At 54.2% G+C, this 23172-nt stretch overlaps 1 protein-coding gene across 1 annotated transcript in view; it reads left to right on the forward strand.

Moving 5' to 3' along the window:
• The window catches only part of FADS2 (fatty acid desaturase 2), a 36418-nt gene extending 13884 nt beyond the window's left edge, over positions 1-22534 (forward strand). Inside the window, exons 3-12 of the mRNA XM_065937474.1 lie at positions 418-615; positions 735-836; positions 6169-6294; positions 13176-13236; positions 13656-13732; positions 19151-19248; positions 19507-19603; positions 19903-19982; positions 20444-20569; positions 20925-22534. Of these exons, the coding sequence (XP_065793546.1) occupies positions 418-615; positions 735-836; positions 6169-6294; positions 13176-13236; positions 13656-13732; positions 19151-19248; positions 19507-19603; positions 19903-19982; positions 20444-20569; positions 20925-20976 (1017 nt within the window). The 3' untranslated portion in view covers positions 20977-22534. The remainder of the gene's footprint in view (positions 1-417; positions 616-734; positions 837-6168; positions 6295-13175; positions 13237-13655; positions 13733-19150; positions 19249-19506; positions 19604-19902; positions 19983-20443; positions 20570-20924) is intronic.
• Positions 22535-23172: the final 638 nt, after the last annotated feature.

Raw genomic sequence — 23172 nt, forward strand, 5'->3', positions numbered from 1 at the left:
TTTTCATGTTTGACTTAATCTCACTTGGCTCAGTGTCTTCAGGGTTTGCTCATTAGCAGCATGTGTCATCATTTCCCTCCCTTTTGAAGGCTGTGTAATATTCCATTGTATGTATGCACCACATTTTATTCAGCCCTTCCTCCATTAATAGAATTTGGGTTATTTCTGTCTTTGGCCTATCTTGAATAATGCTGCTACACAAAATGGACAGCATTTTGAGTGAAATCCTTTTTCTGCCACTGAACTGGCTGTGGACAAACACATAATTCCAAGGCTGTGCCAGGTCCAGGCAGGTACAGAGCAACAGCAGCCGTTATAGTGCATAGCAACTGGGCTCCTCTGGGGCTTGGGTGTGTGGATTGGTCCCCCCTGGAGCGGCTGGGCGGTTGACTCCATCCTCGTGCTCTGGCTCAACAGTCCCAGATCACCGAGGACTTCCGGGCCCTGAGGAAGACCGCTGAGGACATGAACCTGTTCAAGAGCAACCAGCTCTTCTTCCTTCTCCACCTGGCCCACATCATCGCCATGGAGAGCATCGCCTGGTTCACTATCTTCTACTTTGGCAACGGCTGGATTCCAACCATCATTACGGCCTTCGTCCTTGCTACCTCTCAGGTGAGGCGTGACATCCTCACCTGTCACTTGAAGCCCCCGCCCCCTGCCTCCCCCAGCTGGCAGAGGCCTGGTGCCTAGGTGCCAATGCTCTGAAAGCCTCCATGGCCCTCTCTCCCCAGGCCCAGGCTGGATGGCTACAACACGATTACGGCCACCTCTCTGTTTACCAGAAGTCCATGTGGAACCACCTCGTCCACAAGTTCATCATCGGTCACTTAAAGGTAAATATTGGTCACCCTGGGCATCCATTCCATCAGTTAGTGGTGGGCACACTGCCATCTCGCTTCCCTTGGACCAGGTCACCACTCTGGTCAGTGTCCTGCGTGAGCTGCAGGACCTGCCAACCCTCTGCTTCTCTGAGCTTCCAAGGCCTGTCTCCTAACCACACTAGACACACAAAACTAGGGTAGTGGTTGTGCAAACAGGCACATGCTTCTTAGTTAATTACATTTGTTCCTTACCTGAAGACTTACTGATAAATTCCTTTCAGTTTGGAGCCAGTAAAGAAGCAGTCTCTCTCTCTCTTTTTTTTTTTTTTTTAATTAAAGCAGAATTGGTTTACGATATTCTGTTAATTTCTGCTGTATAGCAAAGTGATTTAGTTATATGTGGGCTTCCTTGGTGGGCTTTCCTGGTGGCACTAGAGGTAAAGAATCCGCCTGCCGATGCAGGAGATGTAAGAGACGAGGGTTTGATCCCTGGTTCAGGAAGATTCCCTGAAGAAGGAAAAGGGAACCCACTCCAGCATTCTTGCTTGGAGAATGTCCTGGACAGAAGAAGGAGCCTGGCGGGCTACAGTCCATAGGGTCGCAAAGAGTCGGGCATGACTGAGCAACTTAGCACGCAAGCATATATACATTCCTGCATCCCTTTTTCATATTCTTTTCCATTATGGATAATGAATACAGTTCCCTGTGCTACACAGTAGGTCCTTGCTGTTTATTCATTCCATATATAATAGCTTGCATCTGAAGAAACAATCTCTCTTGATACATCGGTATGCTCCCTCCATCAGGTGATGTTTTATATCTGAGACCTCATGTTTCTCTTAAGTCTTTAGATAAGGGACTTCAAACAGTGTACTGAGCCAAAGGGCAAGAATTGTGTAAAACCCAGAAGGGCAGGTAGCTGTCTCATCACCCTACAGATCAGGAGGCAGACCTGCAACAGCCTTGTAGCTTGGCAAGTTTGTACAAAGATGAACTGGACTTGCCAGCAACCTTGTGTTCATGTGATAGGCATTATCTCTTTGGTTTTGGAAATAAGTCCTTGCCAAGTCTCCCTTTGAAACAGATTCTCATCCTCCTGCCCAGCACTACCCCAGCAGCATCTAGCTGCAAAGACTCCTGTCCTTCCCTACCTTGGCTTGGGAAAAGCTACGTGTCTGGGTTGAATGTCAACCCCTGCGACCCAACAACAACCAGTCTTTCACTTGTCCGCTCAGGGTCTGGTTGGGAGTGAATTACCACTGAACTGGTAACCAGTTTCTTAGTAAGCAGTTTGCCTGGCCCTGAGCCTGGAGCTGTCTGAGAACCTGGTTTCTTTCCAGAACTTCAGGGGTGAAGGATGCACATAGTAGAGCGCTTTGTTTCATTTTATTCCCTTTTCTGTTGGAGAAAACCCTCCTCGGTGTTGAGAGTAACATTTCACTCCAGACCCAGGTTATCCCTACACACTTAACAAAGATGCACTTTGTCCTGTTTCCAGATTCTGGGTGGGAGCCGGGAGGGCCTGTCCCCCCTGATGCCTGTGTAACCTTGAAGGGCTCTGGGACACAGCTCTTGTGTCAGAAGATGAGGTCGGGACAGGGGACTGGCCTTGTAGAATGTTGATTTGTGAAATCTGGAGTGACAGGGTACTCGGGCTGGGAGGTTCTAGGAGGTCAGGGCCCTGGGTTCTGCTGATGGCTTGCCAGCTCCCTGCTAGCTGTGTCCTGCGTGCTGTGTCCAAGCCACTGGTGTAACCGGACAGCTCAGTCAGGGGTGCCCCAGAGCCAAGAGCATCCTGGCTTTCACGGCATCGCTTTGGCACGTGGTGGGCACATGGTCCTATTATAGTCTTCAAGGACCCCACCAACTTGGACGTCTTAGCTCAGCCCACTGAGGGCCCTGAACGGGGTGCCGGGAGTTCAGGATGCTGGGACCTGCTTCTTAATGCCAGCCCACGCTGCCATGGGATTTCGGTGGGGGTGGGGGGGGGGGGCTCCACCTCCCGACTACGCCTTTTCCTTTGGTCCCCATCACTTCCGGTGGCCATTTCTCCCCATGTCACTTCCGGTGGCCATTTCTTCCTGGGGTTAACCTTGTACAGACATGGTTCTGTGAGGGTGAGCGTCTATTTGGCATTGCACTCATGATAAAATGCAAACTGCCAGGCCTGGCACCATCTAGACTGCATCTGAAAATGGAAATCTTTGGAACCCACAAGTCTTTCCTCAGCCTTATCTGGGGTCACCAGGGCTGGGACTAGGGTGAGGCAAGTGAGCACACAAGTGTGTCCCAGGAACGCAAAATTCAAGCAATGACAAAAAGAATCAGGAATGAAATAAGTAGCATTTTAATGCAATATTTTAAAAGCTTTTAATTAGGTATAATCTGATTAACATGTTGTGATAGTTTCAGGTGGACAGCAAAGGGACTCAGCTATACATATACATGTATCCATTCTTCCGCAAAGCTCCCCTCCTATCCCGGCTGCCATGCAATTTTTGTTTGTTTGTTTGTTTAAGTAAAATTAATGCCAAAAAAAAAAATCCACAATGAACAAAATGCCAACATTTTAAATAAATATTAGGACTTTGAGACTTATTGGAATATGAAACCGAAGGACAACTTGTATCTTACATACATGTTTTTATGTGTTCTCTTTTTTTTTTTAAACTGGTTGAATTTTGTTCACCAGAGAATTAAAGTAGTTGAAAGCTACTTAAAATTTGGAAAGGTGGTATATAAAAAGCCCCAAGACGAAGTTTAAGTTTATTATTTATACTGAAACCAAATTTATTATTAATTTACTTCAACTTAATTAAAAATTACTTGACTGTCGCTTGGTTGAGAGAGATCGTCAAACTCGGCAGTTCTCTCGTTTCAAAAAGATGAGCAAAAGGGTGATAGATTTTTGAAAATATTGTTAATGAGGCTCTACTATGGCTCTGCCCACCCCTGCTGGCACCAACCAAGGAGGCTTTCTCTCCGCTTCTGTGACAGCTCACGCTTCCCTTCCCCCAAGGCCGTCACTCGGCCTCTGTCAGAAAAGGGACCCTCACTCTGTCTGCCCCCTTCTACCCAGTATGCTGCCCAAGAACAGACCTTCTGAGTGGCCTCCCAAAACTTTTACAGCTCTGTCAGCACATTCCTTCACCCAGTGTGGGGTGAAGCACCCCAGTGTGGAGTGAGGGCCCCCTACCCCAGTGTGGAGGGAGGCCCTACTCTCCCTTGGTAGACAAGGGCTGGCCTCCTTCCCTGCTCCATTCCCGGGATAGGCATCACTGAATCATGGCTCCAAGGCAGGCAGGGCTGCCCTGTCCCAGGAATGGTATGTAAAGTTGGGCCTAGTGAAGAAGAATGGAAGAGAATCAGCAGAGAAGAGCACCATCAAAAGCTACTTCATCATTACACCCCATGCCAAGTTCGGGGGTGGCCCCACCTTGCCACATCTCATCCTTAAGGTGCTCACAGCCCATTTTTCTTTCCTCCAGTTATTCATTCAACAAACATCTCTTGGTTGGTGTATTCTAAACCGCATGTTTCACATACCTTGCTCCTTAATTCCTTTGTACCATGGACTCCATTGTGGTTTTCCCAGGAACTTGGCTCCTTTTGGCTAGAAAGACCAATGTATTGTCTCATTTCCCAATCCTCTAAGCTCTCATTTGCTGTTATTTTTTATTTTTGCTCTGTTGGGTTTGGAGGCCCAGGGACCTGAGGTCATTGCAAAGGCCACAGCTGCTCAGAGCTGTTCCTGCCCATGGCCCTTAGGGTCCAGGGACTGCATTTGTACCCAAACATCTTCCAAGTAAAATGTTTGTTATTGCAATTAGGCCTTTTTGTAGATGGCCAAACCCTAGGCCAAAGCATTGATTGATCCAGCAGCTGCTCACCCATGAAACACTCAGGCTGACAAGTCAGAGGAGTTTTGTTTCCTTCTTTGTATGACTGGGTGACTCCATGGAGGGACATGCCCTCAAAATACATCTGGAGTTGAAGCTGGTGAGACAGAAATTCGTGGCCTTGAAAGAAATACTCATGTAATGCTTCTTGTCTCCTAGAGTCGTACTTTTATTATAATTTTTTGTTATTTTTGGCCACATTGTGCGGCATGTGGGATCTTAGTTCCCTGACCAGGAACTGAAGCTAGCCCTCGGTGGTAAAAGCTTGGAACTCTAATCCCTGGACTGCCAGGGAGTTCCCTGGGATTATCATTTGCCTGTTGGAACCGGAAAGCTCTTACCTGCTTGTGTTGGTGATTGTTTATTAAACTCTTTTGGACATGGTGTGACTCACCCACATGACTCAGCGGTCACCTATCAGTGCAGTGGCCCCTCTGGCTGTGGGGCTGTCTCTTGCCAGTTACTCTCTGGGCCCTCTGAGAGCAGGAGCCATTTGTGGTCTTCATTTTTTTTTTAAGCTTTCTTGATCTAATTCACAAGCTCTACAGTTACGTGTGCAAATCCGTGACTTGTAGTATATTCACAGATTTGTGCACTCTCCATCAAAATCAGTTTTGGAACATCTTCATCACCCCCAAAAGAAACCCCACACCACTTAGCCATCACTTCCAAACCCCTCATCCCAACCCTGGAACTGGGTAAGCACTCATCTTCCTGTCCATGGATTTCCCCCATGCTGGACATTTCATGTAAATGAAATCGCAGGACATTGTAAATAGACTCCTTTGAGGCTGGTTTCTTTCACTTAGCGTCGTACTTTTCAGGTTCATCCATACTGTAGTGCGTGTCAGTACGTCAAACCTTTTCATGGCATGGCCAAAAAAGATTCCATTTGGATCTGCCACATAGTGTTTATCCCTTCATCAGGGCATCAGCTTTGGTTATTTTGAATAATGCTGCTGGGAATGTTTGTGTACAAGTTTTTGTGTGGCCATGTTTTCGTTTCTTTTTGGTACACATACCTAAGGGCACAGTGCTGGGCCCATATGGTAAGGGACCACTTCTTACTGTTCCCCAAGTGGAAGTGTTCCCCTCTGCACAACAGGCGCAAGTGAGAGACAAGCAGAGGATGAGGGCGTTAGCCTCCCCCCAGGACTGGTGGACAGCTGAGGCCCCCCCAACGTGTGCTGAAGTGGTTGCCTCTCCATCCATCACCAGCACCATCTTATGATCAGGGTGGAGGGGTGGAGTAAACCGGCTCCATGCAGAAGTCCTGGCCAAGGGGCTGCCCAGCACTCTGGACTCAGCACTGGCAGAGTCAATTTCTGACTTTAGGGACCTGAGTATCGGACCTGCTAGGATCTGGTCCCAAGACGTGCGGGTCCTGGCCCCCCCTGCCCCTGCTGCCAGGATTGCCCTGCTCATCGCTATTCCTCCCCTGACAGGGTGCCTCTGCCAACTGGTGGAACCACCGCCACTTCCAGCACCATGCCAAACCCAACGTCTTCCATAAGGACCCCGATGTGAACATGCTGCACGTGTTTGTCCTGGGCGAATGGCAGCCCATCGAGGTACGATGAAGGGGCCAGGGTGGCCACGGGAGTGTTTGGCTTGCGCAGGAATCAGGGGAGGGACCGTAGGGTGGGGAGTCAGACAGACACCTCTGCGTCTGATATTTACACAGAAACCTTTCCTGGACACCTTGAGTCATTCCAGCTGGAATTTCTATGGAATGGCCTCCTAAAAAACAAAGGCAGCTCCTTATCAGAGTGTTGGATACCTCCTTGACGCCCATGGGCTGGGGAAGAGCATTTCCTAGCTTGTTCCTTACAGTTTGGCAGGAAAGCACAACTCCAAAGCTCATGCTTGGTTCCCAAAGACCAGCTCCAGGAAACCTTACTTGGAGAGTCACAGTCCCCGATGCTGGAGGGACCTCCACAGGGTCTGGTTCCACCTGCTTCACCACAGATGTCAAGTGAAGCTCAGCAGGAGGAGGGCATGTGGTCAGGGTTACATCGTTTAGTGGCCATTCTAGGATGAGGCCCCAGATCTGACAATTGAGCCATTTCCTTCCACTCCATCACACTGCCTTGTCTTTATTTTATTTATTTAATTAACTAATTTATTTTTTTAATGTGGGCCATTTTTACAGTCTTTATTTGTTAGACTGTCGTTTCTGTTTTTTTTTTTTATGTTTTGGGTTTTTGGCCACAAAGCATCTGGAATCTTAGCTCCTGGACCAGGGATCGAAACTTCACCCCCTACACTGGAAGGCAAAGTCTTTTTTTTTTTTTTTTAATTTTTGGTTGTGTTGGGTCTTTGTTGGTGCACACTAGTTTTCTCTAGTTCTGGTGATGGGGGCTTACTCTCTCTCTAGTTGTGGTACAAGGACTTCTCAATGTGGTGGCTCCAGTTGTTGTGGAGCATGGGCTGTAGAATGCGGGCTTCAGTAGTTACAGCACATGGGCACAGTAGTTTTAGCATGTGGGCTTAGTTGCTCCACGGCGTGTGGGTCCCTTTCCAGACCAGGGATCAAACCCATGTACCTTGCATTGGCAGTTAGGTAGGTTCCCAACCCCTGGACACCAGGAAAGTCCCTGCCTTGGTTTTATATTAGTTTATTTTTTATTATAAGTATAGACATACCTGTTGTAAGCATTTAAATAGTAGCAGTAATTGACCAGACTGAGAAGCGAGTCGCCTGTTACCTCTCCCATCCCTGCTGTGCCCCAGTTGTCATGCCCCTGACATTGGTGACCACTGTTGACAGCAGTCTCTAATCCTTCCAGGTATTTTCTATGTGTGAAGAAACATAGACACACATATCTTTTTTAAAAACAAAAATTCAAACTTAGATAGTTTTCCTGCAACTGGCTTCTTCACCAAATGTGGGCCTCTTTGCTGGAGTCCAAGTGCATTAGCCTCCATCTGGGGCTGTCCAGTGCTCTGTTGTGTTTCTAAGACAGGAAAATTTGGTGTTGCTGAGTCTTTGAATAAAGCCATGCCCAATGCTTTTAAAGGATTTAAAGACTCTTCCTCATTTAATTTTTTTTTTTTTTAAGTAGAGCTTCTAGGTGGAAAAAAAAAAAATGTTATAGAAGCTTTACTTTTCTGAAATACATTGATGATGTAAACCAAAGTTTAGAAGATCCCTGTTGCTTTTATGTAGATCTTAAGTGTGACCAAACTGTGCAGAGTAGGGGCCTGATAAGCATTTGCCAAGAGAGGCACTTTTACCCTCCATAAGGAGCAGTGTCTTGAACTGGTTGTATTCCCAGCAGTGTTGATTTTCTTTAGGATTGACTGGTTTGATCTTGCAGTCCAAGCGACTCTAACGAGTCTTCTGAAGTGCGAGGATTTTCTTTGCCAAAATACATGCTTGCATTTTCCTCCTCAGAACGAGTTTGCTCGCTTTGATTTGAGGTGTCTAGATTAGTAGGACTGATTAAGTGGAGTCCATGTGATAAAAAGACAAAGTCTTCGCTTTCTAGGTAGGGAGGCTTCATGTTGTAGAACTGTTGACTGGCTTGACAAGCACTCTCTGTGTTCCTGACAATAAAACCTAGTCTCACCAGCGATGCTGCCAAGGCGTCTCTTTCTGTGTGGTAGCTGTGAAACTCCTTCCAACATCTCTCCCTGGATGCCTCTCAAGTGCTGACTTTTGGGAGGTGCAGTGGAAGTTTGGGGGATCTGGCCATCCCGTTGCCATTGACGTTAAGTCCATGACCATAGTGCTCTGTGAAGCGCTCTCTCACATACTCGGGAAGAGGCCAGCTGTTCCTGGATTCCTGGTGTCGCCAGGACCATGCTGCTTGGAAGGTCAGTGCAGGACACTGTCTGAGTGACTTGGGCATCCGTGGCTCCTTCTAACTCACTAAGAGCTTGTCGTGGACTGACTTGCCCCTTCCAGAAAAAATTTGCATCATTTCCATCCAGAAATATGACATCTTTCTCCATTTACACTTGAGTCTCTTTTTTATACCTCTTAGAAAGCTTTTCCTCTTCTTTATATGTCTTGTGACCATATTTCTTTCAACTGAATCCTAAATAACGTCTATATTTTATATAGGGGTTTCTGTGGTATTCAAGAAAACTGTTGCCATTTGGTTAGTTATCTTATGTCCAGCTAGGGTCCACTGATGTCTGCTTGTGATTCTAGTTGTTTTTCAGTTGATTCTTTTGAATTTCCTGAGTTGACAATCATATTTTTGGAAAATAGTGAAAATTTAGACACTTTCTAATAGCTCTCCACTCTTATTTCTGGTTTAGGCTTTATGACGTTACTAGAACTTCAGAACAGAATTGAATAGTGGTGATGTCAGGGGTAGTCTTGTTTTTGCTCCCCGCTGCCCACTTTTTTTTTTTTTTGGAGCGCTGTAAGTGGATTCTCAGAAGCCAGGAGTGTTTCCGCCTGCCTCTGGGCCTGAGAGCCTGCTTTTCAGACCCCATGGGAGGCTCTCCCTGCCCCATGGCCTGTCAGCAGTTGACCCTCCAGACTACCTTTGCGAACAGGCCAAGTATTCCCTTGGAGCAGCCGGGGCCCTTGGGCTGGAGTCTTGCCATTCCTCGCGTGCCTGCCGTGGCCGGCTCCTCGTTTCTCTGCCTGTGAGTCTGCACTTTCCCAGAGGCAGGCAGAGCTCTCCAGCTGCCCCCCTCCCCCAACCCTGAACGGACAAGGCAGGCCCTTGTTGCTCAGATATTTTGTTCCAAGGCTGATAAGTCCCCTGTACATGCCCCTGGCACCCCCTCAGCCCGTAATCCAAGTCGGGCCTCGTGGTTTGTGGAGGGGAGGAGCACTGGGGTGTCAGCTGGCCAGGGCCCCAGGGTCGTGGGCCTCCGGGAAGCCAGGCCACCAGGATTCCCCCTGCCACTGCCTCTGACCTGCATCCCTTTCAGCCTCGGCTTGAGGACACATCATCAAAGTGGGTCCTGCATGTGCCACTGCACCTCGGGGTCTGGACGACAAACCACCCAGAGCCTCACCTGCAGTTTGAGTCTGCGTCTTCCCTGTGACTGCCCCAGAGCCCAGGCTTTCTTCACGTGTGATGAGGACTTTCCTGCAGGGGAGAGGATTACAGGCTCCCCCCAGGGCCTGTGGGCCCCCGTGGAGGGGGAGGCTGACTCTTGCTTAGTCCCTGGGCCCTGCACCATGCTGAGCACCACATGTGGGGCGTCACTTAATCCTTGCTTAACCGTGAGGCAGGAGCTCTCATCCAGCCCATTTTATAGATGGGACAGCCGAGACTCAGAGAGGTGAAATAACTAGCTCAAGGCTACAGCTAGAAAAGGCAGTGAGTGCCACAATCCAAACCCTGGCTGAATGACTCCCAGCCAGGGCTTCCAGGTCCTCCAAGGCCCTGCCCGGGGCCACCACCTGCTGGACGCTAGGGGTCTGTGTTTCTTGGATCCCACCAGCTTCCTGATGTCTTAAGAAGCCAAGAGCCCCTCCTCCGAGGGTTTCTTATCCTAAGACACCTCTCCCCTTCCTTCCCTGCACTCACGGCAGACAACCGAGGGCTGCAGAGAGCTGAGCATGGGAAAGTCAAGAAACCAGGTTGGGCCCACGCCTGACTTGGCATCCCCAAATCCCCTCTGTGCTTGCTGGTTTTCAGAGGGGAAGCTAGCGCCCTGGGTCAGCCTCACACTGACAGGCGATCTTGCAGTCCCCCTAGCTGAGGTCATCCGGATGGGATCAGATGCCCTGTGACGGTTCGTGTATCGCGGCACACAGGTGCCTCTGTAACCGTGACCTGCCTTTAGTCCTGAAGGGCTTTCATCGCCCCATCATCCATCGGCCCTCAACAGATCTATGGAGTACCCGTAACAAACCCAAATCTCATGGCAGGGGAAGGGGGGCTGCAAAACAATTTGCTCAAATAACAAACTGCTTCCAAATCTGGAACCCCCCACCCCAAAGCTGGAGCCCTCAGGTGTGGGCAGAGGGGCCAGCCGCTGCCTGGGGGCAGTGACATGGCAGCTCCCACAGGGCAGTCTCGGCCCTTGAAGGGATGCACGCAGGAGCTGACAGTGCTGACTGGCCAGGGAGCATCAGCCCGGTAATCTCCTGTCACCCCCTACAGGGCACCAGGGATCACTGCAGACAGGGTGCCCACTGCGCAAATGCAGCTTCAAACCAGCTTCCCGGGGTGCCCACTGCCGAGTCCCTCTGTGGGGACCCTCTGCCAGCCTATCCTGCCCCTAGTGCTCACTCCCAGAATAGAGCTGGGCCAGCCTGAGATTCCTCTGGGCCTGGGGCTGTCCCTTGGGATGACCTGTGGGGCAGAGGTGTGGTGAGGATGGCACCTATCAGGGCTAGAGAAGCCTGCAAAGTCTGGGCCTGTTTCCTGGCTTCTGGGAGGGAGCGAGGGACTGTTCTGTGAAGCACACGCTCCCCAGAACCCAGACCACCAGACCACTCACATAGCGGGGTGCCTCTAATCCCTCCCTCCCCTGCAACGTTGTCCAGGACTATGTCTGGGGTGCCCTGACTGGGATCTCTCCAGGGACTGCCTCAATCTTTTTTTAAAAATATATATAAGAGGAAAGATTGGTAGAAAGAAAAGTTCCCTTTATTTCAGAGGCTGGCAGCCTAGGGGCTGGGGTGCAGAGGGCAGACTCGTGTCCAAAGGCTGACTCCTCCCGACTGACAATCAGTAGGCAAGAGCTTTTAAATTTTGTTTATTTGACAGTGCCGGATCTTCATTGCTGTGCATGGGCTTTCTCTAGTTGCGGTGAGCAGGGGCCACTCTGTTTGGGGTGCAAGGGCTTCTCATTGTGGTGACTTCTCTTGTTGCTGCTTGAGGGCTCTAGGCACATGGGCTTCAGTAGTTATGGCACACAGGCTTAGTTGCCCTGACGCATGTGGGATCTTAGTTCCCCGACCAGGGATTGAACTCACGTCCCCGGCATTGGCAGGTGGATTCATAACCACTGGACAACCAGTGGTTGAGCCTCAGCCTTAACGACAGCCTTTGTGCAAAGGATTCGTGCATTCTGGGGATTGGGGGAGACCCCTGCCAAGGCACAGGAGGCCACACGGACCAAACAGATAGATTCTGACAGTGTTTCAGCGGGGTGTGCCAGCCCCGTGGTCACTGGTGCCAGGATGAATGCCCTGGGGACAGACTTGGCTCTGCTGTCACTCAGAGCTCCTCCGTGGGCCCTCCCTGTGATGCTGGCACTCACTCCATCTCTGTGTACTCGCCTGGAGAACAGGAGCATTGGCCAAGAGGACATCCGTGTTTCTCCCTATGTAACATGCTTTGATCTCCTGACTGCAATAAGCAGGAGTGGACATCATGCGATGAGGGTGGCACCGACCTTCGGAGCTGGGGGCGGCGGGAGGTGGCGGGCAGGTAAAGAGCCATGTCCCAGGGGTCAGTCCCTGGCATTTATGCCCGTGTTCTCATTGACTCCTCTTAACTGGATGCCAAGCAGGGCTCAGGCAGGCTAAGTGACCTGTGCCGAGTCTCAGCTGGTGCGAGGCAGAGCCCAAGCCTGGGCTCTCTGAACAGTCCCCCAGCATTGCAGGCAAGAGCAGGTCCCCCTCTGTGGGCGGCATCTTTCGGTCTCATTCCCCAAGGAGCAGGGTGGGCTGGTCCTCGGGGGGCTGGACTTTGGAATTAAGGGGCTTGCGGGGACCCTGTGGGGCTGTGGGTCTCCTCGTTCCCACCCCCATCCTGGCTCACACTCGCTTTGTACAGTGAGGATGTCCACACCCCAGCCAGACCTCTCAGCCCTCCTGAGTGGTATGCCTGGGCATCAGAGTACCCGGGGTAAGACCAGGTGACCAGGTGTGTCCTGAAGAGTCCCTGTGGTAACCCCCTCTGGCCTGGAACCTAAAGTGGTAAGCCTCAGCCTGGAAATTGCAGGCGGCTCAAGGGACGAGATGCTCAACCTGGTAACTGGTAACAATTTCCCCAGCCCTTACCTGGGTTCTCCCAGCCACTGAGGGCTCTGGGGAGCTCCTCAAGGGGACCCAGGGGCTTTTCTGTCTCCAAAGGGGTGCAAGCTGGCCAAGGAGCTCCCTCTGAGTGCCTCAGCACACTCCCCCACCACCCCAGTTCCTTGTTTCGTGGTGCATTCATTCAACAAATATTTATTCGCTGCCTGTCTCATGGGCTCTGAGTCTGCTTTCTTGGGTTCAGATCCCTGCCAGCCCACTTCTTGTGTGGCCGTGGGCAGTGACTTGACCCCGAGGTTCAGCTTTGGAAGCACTAACTTCCAGAGGAGCACCTGAGCTGAGAGGCCAGCTTGGGATTGGTGTGCCCAGCAAAGGCTGAGGAAGTGTTGGCCGGAGCAACCGGGAGCCCAGAGGGGCCCAGGGTGCAGAGGGACAGAAAGCTTCCCTGGGTGGGAGGAAGGAGCAGGGACTGCAGAGCGGGTGGAGGAGAGATGGGAGGTGGGGGTCCGTGGGGTCCTGGGGGCTCACAGCCTCTGCTTCTCTCCTCAGTACGGCAAGAAGAAGCTGAAATACCTGCCTTACAACCGCCAGCATGAGTACTTCTTCCTGAGTGAGTGCCGGGGCGCCCCACAACCACACCCCGACCGCCTTCCCAGTGTGGCCGTCCATCCCCACTCCCACCTGACACCCTTCCAGACCCAGAAAGTGACGCCAAAGCTGTCAGAGTAACAACAGCCACAAACCCATCCTGGCCCGTGATACACAGAAGGGACACTGGCCCAGACACCCGGATGCCACACTCGGACTTCCTGGGCAGGGTGTCAGAGGGTACTTCCAGCCCCCTTCTCAGGGTGCCAAGGTTCCAGTCTCCTCTGCCCGGGAGCTACAGAGCTGGCACCACATCCTGGCTTCTGCCCTCCCAGTTCCTCCCCATCTTCCAGCCCCGCCGGGTGGAACAGGCCGTTCCAAGCCCCTCTCCTCTCTCTCTCTCTCTTTCTCTCTCTCTCTCTCTCTCTCTCTCTCTCGCAGTTGGGCCGCCACTGCTCATCCCTTTGTACTTCCAGTACCAGATCATCATGACCATGATCGTTCGCAAGGACTGGGTGGTGAGTCCAGGGGACCCAGGAGTGTGGGGAGGAGGGCGACTCGATCCTGGGGCGGCCCACGGCATCTCCTCCCGGGGCGACTACCTTGTCACCCTCAGGAAGGGACTTGCTCTGAGGCCAGCAGGAGCCAGCGAGGCTGTAGCACCCCAGCCCAAAAGATACCCCCAGGCAGGGCGTCCACTGGGAGAGCCCCTGCCTTGGCAGAGCTCCCTCAGAAAGTTGCTGAAGGCTGAGTGATGAGTCACACACAGTCCACCCATCCAAGGCTCCAGCCCTCACCCTCCTGAGTCCCCGTGAGGCCCCTTAGACCCAGTGGTCCAGGTCACACTGCTCTCCGGTTGGTAAATGGAGAACAGCCTGGCACTTAGTTTGCTAAATCTGCCTGAGAACGTGCCGCACACTGGGTGGCACTTCTGTTAAACGACAGGGTCTTATTGTCTCACTGCTCTGGAGACTAGAGTCCAAGATCAAGGAGCCTGCAGGGTTGGCCCTTCTGGGGGCTGTGAGAAATGGTCTGGGCTGGCGTCTGCCTCTGATTCGCGGATGGCCAACATCTTCTCCGTGGGTGGTTCTGCCTCCGGGTTTCCCCTCTGTCTTAGGACATCAGTCATGGATTAGGGCCCTCCCTAATGACTGCATCTTCACTCATGATATCTGCAAGCACACTGTCTCCAAATAAGGTCCCATTGTGAGGTCCCGGGGATGAAGAGTCATTTTAGGGGACACGATCCTGCCCATCACTCCAGAGAGAGACGGGGACCCTGGAGAGGAACGGTCCTTGACTTGATTTAGATGCGTAGGCGTGGTTCTCAGAAAAGGATGATGTGCCTGTGATGGGAGGCCCTGGGGGAAGTGGTCGCCCTGGGCAGAACCTGCTTTTGGCAGAACAGGGTTCACTGGGACTGCAACTGGGACAGGGACAAGACCTCTGCCTTCCAGACCAAGCAGACACTCGGTCAGTATCGCTGGTCTTTTTTTGTTTTATAAAACCCGGTTTCATAAGTGAAGATACTGAAACTCTTGAGAGTTTGGGGCTTGCCCAAGGTGACACCAAGGGGTGGATCAGGCATGAGAACGCCCCAATGCCACCGCCTGGACTCACCCTGCTCCCACACCCCAGACACTGCTCACTCAGTAACAGGTCCTCGTGCTTGTATGGCAATTGAAGGACTTCAAAGTACTTTGTCTTACATGCTTCCCTGGGTATTATTGGCAGAAGTGCCTGTTGATTCTGCTAAGAGGGCCAGCCTGGGACTCAGAAGCCGGTTGGGGGTGTTTGGGGAAGAGGAGGGATTTGGAAGTCCCTGCCAGCCCTGTGCTGGTAAAACCTGTACTGCACGCTTGTCGGGCATGCTCTTTCATCAGTACCAGCTGTGCTTCAGGAACAGTTAGGCCCTGCCACCCACAGTGAAAGTCGCTCAGTCGTGTCCAACTCTTTGCGGCTCCATGGATTATACAGTTCATGGAATTCTCCAGGCCAGAAGACCGGAGTGGGTAGCCTTTCCCTTCTTCGAGGGATCTTCCCAATCCAGGGACCGAACCCAGGTCTCCCGCATTGCAGGCGGATTCTTTACCAGCTGAGCCACAAGGGAAGCCCAAGAATACTGGAATGGGTAGCCTATCCTTTCTCCAGTGGATCTTCCTGACCCAGGAATCGAACCGGAGCTTCCTGCATTGCGGGTGGATTCTTTACCAGCTGAGCTATCAGGGAAGATGTGTCTGGCCATTAAGGCACATCCGGGCCGGAGAGAAGGAGTTTCTGGGTCAGTGAGGGGGTGGGAATTGGAACGCAACTCTCCTGCCCCTGTGGTGACTGTTGTTTTCACCAGGGCTCACCTGAGCCCTGGGAGGAGTCATAGTGGAAGAGGATAGCGCTGCTCGGGACACTCTAATCTGCTTTTATGGCAGACGCCTGACATGAATATTTAATCCCCCCCCCCTTTTTTTTTTCACTGTGTGTGTTCCCTGAAGGACAAAGCATGAAAGAGGCACAGTAGGAAAGGGAATCAGACTTTATAACTGAACTGACTCAGGTGGCCCAGCCAGGGATATTTGATCGGGCCCCTGGGGTCAGGGCTCTCTTGCCAGGGAGTAGGGTTCAACTTTGGGCTTCTAGTACACAGCAGTAGCTGACTAACCAGGCTTAGCACCAGATGCAAGTGCATCCCTCAGAGGCCCACATGGCAGAGGCATGCTCTGTGCTGTGATTTTCTGATTTATGGTAACTGAGCTTAGGTGCCAAGTGCAGATGGGACCTGGGGTGGTGGTCCTCAGTGGGAAGAATTCTGTTGAGCCACTGGCAATATTGGGGAGAATTGGGGGATTTTTTTGGCCACACCTCACAGCATGTAGGATCTTAGTTCCCTGATTAGGGATCGAACCCGGGCCCGCTGCCGTTGGAAGCACAGAGTCTTAACCACTTAAGCCGCCAGGGAAGTCCAGGGCGACAGTTTTGATTGTCACAACTCAGCGGGGATGGAGTGTACCTGGCACCTAATGGGCACCTGCCATGCCTGGGACAGCTCCCCCAACCCCCACCCCCCTGCACTGCTGAGAACTGTCCAGCTCCAAAGGCCAACCAGCATTGCCAGTGACTGCATCCTGGAGCTGTCCCCAGGCCTCAACTTCCTGGAGGTCTGTTGCATCTGATCCCACGATCCACTCCTTCTTGAAACACTCCCTGTCGGCTTCGAAGTCCAGCCTCTACTGGTTCTCCTCCACCTGTCTCCCTTATCACCTTTATCCCTTCACCCCTGACACTAGTGGTTCATGGTCATGTATCATTTTGTACCACAGTTAATAGGCACACGCCTCCATTAATGTATGTGTACATACTACTGCACTGTGCACACACAAAAAAGGAATTAAAATGAATGTGATGAAAAGTAGAAACAGAACTTAAAACATTGGCTTCCCCCACCCCCTTAAGGGCTTCCCTAGTGGCTCAGACAGTAAAGTATCTGCCTGCCGTGTGGGAGACTCAGGTTCGATCCCTGGGTTGGGAAGGTCCCCTGGAGAAGGGAATGGCAACCCACTCCAATATTTTTGCCTGGAGGATCCCATGGACAGAGGAGCTTGGCAAGCTATAGCCCATGGGGTCGCAAAGAGTCAGACATGACTGAGGGACTTGTTAGCCGCACATGCACCCTTAAAGACCACCTCCGTCCCGAGGTCTTGCCCTCCACTCACTTCTGGCCCTTCAGACCCCTTCCGAGCCACTCTTCCCACCCCTTTCCTCCCCAGCCAATGACACCAACACCCGGGACCAGTCTGGGTTCACCATGACCAAGCAGTCTCTGCACAGAACTGCCCCTGCCTCCTAGAGTCCTGGAGAATGTTGCCCCTCGGCAGGGCCAGGAGTCCTGGTTTGGGCCTCCCTCATTTCATCCCTGAGCTCCTGGAATAACTGAATTTCCTCACCTCCAGTTGGCAGGAACCTATTTTTATGATTTAGATGGAACCACATTCTTGTCGTTTAAAGCACAGTGGGTCTTCTTCCTTGCCGCCAAGATAGAGGCCAGTCTCCCCCAGGCGGATGTGACCTGGCTGTGGTCTCTTGCCCCGACCTGGAGCGCTTGGGCTGGCGTATGTGGAGCATATAATCTATATGTAAAATAGCCCCTCCCTGCTCGCCTCAGCAGACTTTTCTATGCATTGTCATTTCTGCAAACATCCATCCTGCTGTTCTTTGCTTGGCCAACCTTTGCTGTGTCCCAGTCTGTCTTGGGCACCACCTCCCGATGGGGGTCTTTCTAAATCAGGACAGGGTTGGGACCTCATGCCATGCTGCTGTCACCCCTGTAACTGTGTTTCCCCTTCCATATGCTATGGAAGGGATCTCTGTCTAAAGTCTGTCCTTTCAGACAAGGGGCTCTCAAGCACTTCTGTTTGCCTCCAGCACCTAACTCAGCCCCTGACACAGGGAAGGTATTCACTGCATGCTTGTGGAGATTAACTGAACAGAGCTCCTATGAAGGATGAATTTGCTGAGCAGATAAGGGGAGAAGGAGCCTCCAGGCAGATCCAGCTAGACACAGACAGCACGGCATGGCTGGGCCGTGGGAGACGTGACAGGCTGCAGGCAATGCCAGGATGGTGGACAGACATGTGAGGGACCCATGCAGCCTACTGGGAGGCTGGATTTCGTCCTTTATCCCCCAGTGGGGCAGGAGGCTCGTGATGGCTTTGCGGATGGCAGTGGCGTGATCCAGCTTGCATGTTAGGAAGGTCTCTATGGCAGCAAACTGGTGCCAGGACCAGAGGAGAGTTGTCAGAGCTCAGACTTGCAAGCTCTGCTTATTGTTGCCACACCTTCAGGCCTGTAGAATCTCAGGGGGATAGTCTTTTCCCATACGGAAGACGGAGGACCAGAGGCACAGCTCAGAAAGTTACTTACAAGCTACAAAGAATAGCCACTAGTGGTAAAGGACCCACCTGCCAATGCAGGAGACTGGTTCGATCCCATGGAGGAGGGCGTGGCAGCCCACACCAGTATTCTTGCCTGGAGAATCCCATGGACAGAGGAGCCTGGGGGGCTATTCAGTCTATAGGGTCGCAAGAGTTGGACATGACTGGAGAGACAGCACACACGGAGAACAGAGTGGAGGAGCCTTTGCTGTGACCGCTACCCTGCCGAATGTCTGGGGAGAAGTGATGAGGGGGTGGAAACAGTCAGTGCAAAGGCCCTGAGGTGGGAAAGTGCTGGGGCAGGGTGGCTGAGCAGAGTGGTCGCCAGTCCCTGTGGCTACTCTGGGTGGAATGGGAGGGCTTAGCAGGGGAGGACAGAGTGGGCTTGGAGCTAAGACAGTTCTCTCCGGTTGCCATGGTTGCAGAGCCACGGAGGCAGTTGGCGGGGGGGGGGGGGGGGGGGGGGGGTGGTGCTTGCCCAGGAAGAGAGAGCAGAACAGAAGAGGGGCTGGGAGGAGACACGGGTAGGGGAAGAGGACCAGCACTGTCAGGCTGCTGGGAGGGTCCTGAGGTGGGTGATGGACAGCGTCCCCGGCCTTCGTCGCGCTGGAGTGAGGACCTCTGGGGGCCGATGAGCAGTTTGTGAGCCTGCGGGTGTCGGGGGTGTGTTGGTGCACCTCCAGAATCCCCAGGACCAGGAACGAGCTGCCAACTCCTGGTGTCTGCTAGTTCCCGTCCCTGCGGATTTCCCTAAATGCAGAGCTTGTAGCCCCTCCATGTTGCTAAAACCTCTCAGCCTTCTCCTAGACACAAAGACTGTTGTACACATCCTCCTCCGGGAGGCCTCGGATCCTTAGCTGGACCCAGTGTCCAGCTTCCTGGAGGCCCATAGGGTTTCTTGGCCACCTTCACTCAGCAGTGAACCAGGCTTGCTGTGTACACACCTGTGGTTGGGACCCCATGCCCAGGAGGGTGAGATACTCCCACGTCTAACCGTGTTTCTCTCCACAGGACTTGGCCTGGGCCATCAGCTACTACACCCGTTTCTTCATCACCTACATCCCTTTCTATGGTGTCCTGGGATCCATCCTTTTCCTCAACTTCATCAGGTGCCTGAGTTTTGCTGGCTACTAACCCCTCGGCCCCCGAGCACCCCGATGGGGGTTTGATGTGAGGCCCCCCCGAGGAAAGCCTCAGAAGTCCCACTTTCTGCCCGGGCCCCTCGTCAAGGGGCTCCACTCAACCCCCTCCACTTGTACCCACCTTGCCCCAATTGGGGTCGGGAAGGACACTTGGTTCCCACCGACTCCCTGGACCCTGTGGAGGCTGAGCCGTCAGGCTGCACGCTGAGCTGAGCTCCCTTCCAGGTTCCTGGAGAGCCACTGGTTTGTGTGGGTCACACAGATGAATCACATCGCCATGGAGATTGACCGCGAGCCCTACCGCGATTGGCTCAGCAGCCAGGTGAGGGCGGCCGGCGCTGGCTGCCGGGGGCGGGGGGCGGCCCACGGAGCCCAGGTCCATGTCCCTGGGAGCGTGGCTGCCCAGTCGGCCTGGCGCCGTCCTGCCCTTCCCTGGGCTGCCGGTGTCCTTCCACTGAGAGGCCCAGAGCTGGGCAGGAGAAGGTGACCGGGAGCTTCTGGAGGGACCAGTGGGAAATCGGGGCAGGGTGGTGAGACCCGGGGAAGGATGGGCCTCGTGGAAAGGAGAGGGGTCCCTTTGTGCTTCTGCTCCCAGCCACTCAACCCCCTTCTCCCCAACAGCTAGCAGCCACCTGCAACGTGGAGCAGTCCTTCTTCAACGACTGGTTCAGCGGGCACCTCAACTTCCAGATCGAGCACCAGTGAGCGCAGGCGCAGGCGGGGGTGGGGGGGCGGTAGGCAGAGGGCATACCATGGAGGCAAGTTGCCAGCAGCCTCACCTGGCAGAGGGCAGCAGGTGGGGGCTCCCTCTCTCTGTCTTTCCCCCAATGACCCTAGATTGTATCTCTGCCCCACCACCACCCACGAGCCTCCTGGAGGCCTAGAGAGGGGTTCTTGTTCCCCGGACCATGTGATCACAGTGGCACCCACCCCTGCGCGTGGGCCCTGGCATCTCCCTGGATCCCGTGAGCCTGCAGAGCAGGTGACTGGTCCGTTTATTGACAGGGAGCCTAAGGCCCAGCCCTCCCCCGCTGCAGGCCAGCCACCCCTGTGGGCACGCAGGGAGAGACAGACAGGGTCTCCTGGGCCTGGCCAGCCTCCCTGTGGGCGGTGGAGGTGGTGGGCCAGCCCTCACGCCCCCCCCACCACACACTCTCCCCAGCCTTTTCCCCACCATGCCCCGGCACAACCTGTATAAGATCGCCCCCCTGGTGAGGTCACTGTGCGCCAAGCACGGCATTGAGTACCAAGAGAAGCCGCTGCTCCGGGCCCTGCAAGACATCATCCGGTAAGGAGGGGTGGGCACGGGTGTCGGAGACACCCCAGGTCCCTGGGGGACAAGGAGGGGATTGGGAGGCACGTGGTCGTGGGACCGCCCGAGGTGGAGACCAGAGGGGCCCTGCTGGCACGGGTGCCCCTACCTGGCCTCTTTGTCGCTGGGGATTGCCTGGCCTCTGTCTGGGTTGGACGAGGTCTCTCCCTGGGTCCTTCCAGGGGTCCCCCGGGGGGCCCTGGGCTCCTGACGGAGAGCTGGGAGGAGGCCCCCAGGCCGGCAGAGCCCGATTCCCTGGGGCTCCTTGTCCCAGTCGACCCTTGGCCTCTGTCCACCTGCTCCCTGACCGCCCCTTTCCTTCTCTCCCCAGGTCCCTGAGGAAGTCTGGGCAGCTGTGGCTGGACGCCTACCTCCACAAATGAAGCTGCAGCCCTCGGGGCGCCCACGGGGACGGTTGGGGGGAGCCGGTGGGGGTGGTGGCCGAAGGGGAGGGCGGGGTTTTCTTCAGAGAGGTGTCAGGAGGCTGTGATTCGCGGCTCAGACTTGAGGCTCGTTTTTCCTCTCTTGCTGTCTGGTTTCCAGGCGTTCACGCCTCCCTCTGACACCTTCCCTCCTGGGTCCCGCCCCGCCTCCACCCTCCATCCTGAAGCCTCAGACGCGCACGGCTGAGGCCTGTGAGCCCCTGCAGCCTGGCTTCCGGGCTTCACACCACCCTCTTTTCTCCCTGCTCTTGAGGTCCGCAGGTGGGATGGCTCCCTGAGCCTGCAGGCCGGCCCCACCGCCTTGGACGACCGCCCACCCTCTGCCCTTCTGTGGGGTGATGTGCTGGATTCCCCGGGTCTCCTTCCCACCGCCGGGTCCATACTGGGGGCGCCCCTGCAGGCCCCACTTTCTCTTCAGATGTCTGGCCCTGACGCCAGGCTCCCTTCACCCGTGTTGCAGCCAGATCAAGCCTCCGGGCCCAGGGAAGCGTCCGGGCCCCACCAGAGCCCTCTGACCCAGGGCTCGAGCAGTTCCATCCTGCCGCCTCCCAAGTCTAGAGCCTGTGACCTCGGGTCCATGGGGGTGGGGCCACAGATGAGCTCAGCAGAAGCAATGACCAGGTCAGGGGTCAGCCGACCTGTAGGCTCAGATATTTGTTCTGGTCGGGAGACCCGAGATTCTGGAGCAACTGGACTGTCCCCCGGAGCGCTCCGTTCCTGCCAGGCGGTGCCAGCCAGTCCCTGACCACTTGGCTGGTGGGGACTGAGGCCCTCCAGGCTGCGAGTGGGCGCTGGAGCCCAGAAGCTCTGCACAGCCCCTCCCCACGCTGGGGCTGCCCGCGTGGACACGCTCTTCCCCACTCTATCACGCTCTCGTTGTCTTTTACTCATTTTTTAACCTTTTGCTACAGGATGTGTTCTGCCGGGGGTGGCAGTGGGACTGGGCCTTGGGACAATCTGCCTGTTCGCACCCCCCAGCCCCTCTGCAGCCTCCCCAGGCCCCACAGTGGGCTGAGCTGAGCTCACTCACTGAGGCCTCCATGGCCCTGACTGTCAGGAGACAGAAGGAAGGAGCCCCAGAGGAGGGTGACCCCGAGAAGCTGGGAACTTGGTGAGGTGGGGGTGGGGGTACCCAATGGGACAAGGAGGGGTTGGGGCTGAAGGCCAGACAGCTGTGGGGACAGGAAAGTGAGAGGGTGGGGAACCTGGCGGCCACTGGGAGGATCCAGAGCTGCTGCATTTGGAAATTAACCCACTAACCCGTAGATAACTCCAGGGGAGGGCGGGGCAGGAGGGACCAGCTCTGGCTGGTGATGGACCTGAGGGTTGCCATGGCAATGAGGGATGGCCTGCCTGAAGCCCTCCTGCTGAGAACACGCGGGCCCAAAGAGCCACTGTCCCTCCCCTGAGGCAGAATGGATCCATAGGGAACTGACCTTAATTTTTATCATGTTGCTTCCCCACCTCTACACTTTTGGAAATAAATGAAGTGATTTTATTCCCACGTCCTGTTCGCCAATGCTGGGTGGGGTGTCGATGGAGTATGGGGAAGGGGGCCTGCCTTGGGCTGGGAGCACTTTCCTCAGTCCACCCCCACACCTTTGCTCAAAGAGAACTTCCTTTCCCCTTCCCTAAAGTGCACATCAGGCCGGGAGTTTTGGGCAAATGGTTCAGATTAGCGAGCCCTCCTTCCTCTTCCTGGGGACTCTGTGGAGTGAGGCTTTCCAAAGGTCTCTGGGGGGCAGAGGCCACCTTCCTGACATGCTCATTCACCATCTCCCTCCTCTTGAGGGACCACCCGCAGGCCCCAGGTCGCTGGCTTCTGCCAACCTCGGCCCTACCCCTTCCTGGTCAGTGTACCGAGCTCTGGGAGCAGAGTCTCAGAAGGGGCTGAGGAGAGCTCCTGTGCCCACTCACCGGCTCACTGGGTCCCCCAAGCCTGGGAAGAGTCCCAAGGAACGTGCCAGGGCAGTTACCTGCTAGTGGCCCCTATCCTGCTCTCTGCCCTCCTCTCTGGGCTGGCTCAGCTTGGCAGATCAAGCTGGGAGTACCAGGGAAGTGCCAAGAGGCTTCGGGGGAGCCAGAACCTCAGGAGCTCCCCACCTGGCCTTGCATCTGCTCCCAGCAGGGTGGGGG

The sequence above is a fragment of the Muntiacus reevesi genome, chromosome 5 (genome assembly GCF_963930625.1).
Source record: "Muntiacus reevesi chromosome 5, mMunRee1.1, whole genome shotgun sequence".
Lineage (NCBI taxonomy): Eukaryota > Metazoa > Chordata > Mammalia > Artiodactyla > Cervidae > Muntiacus > Muntiacus reevesi.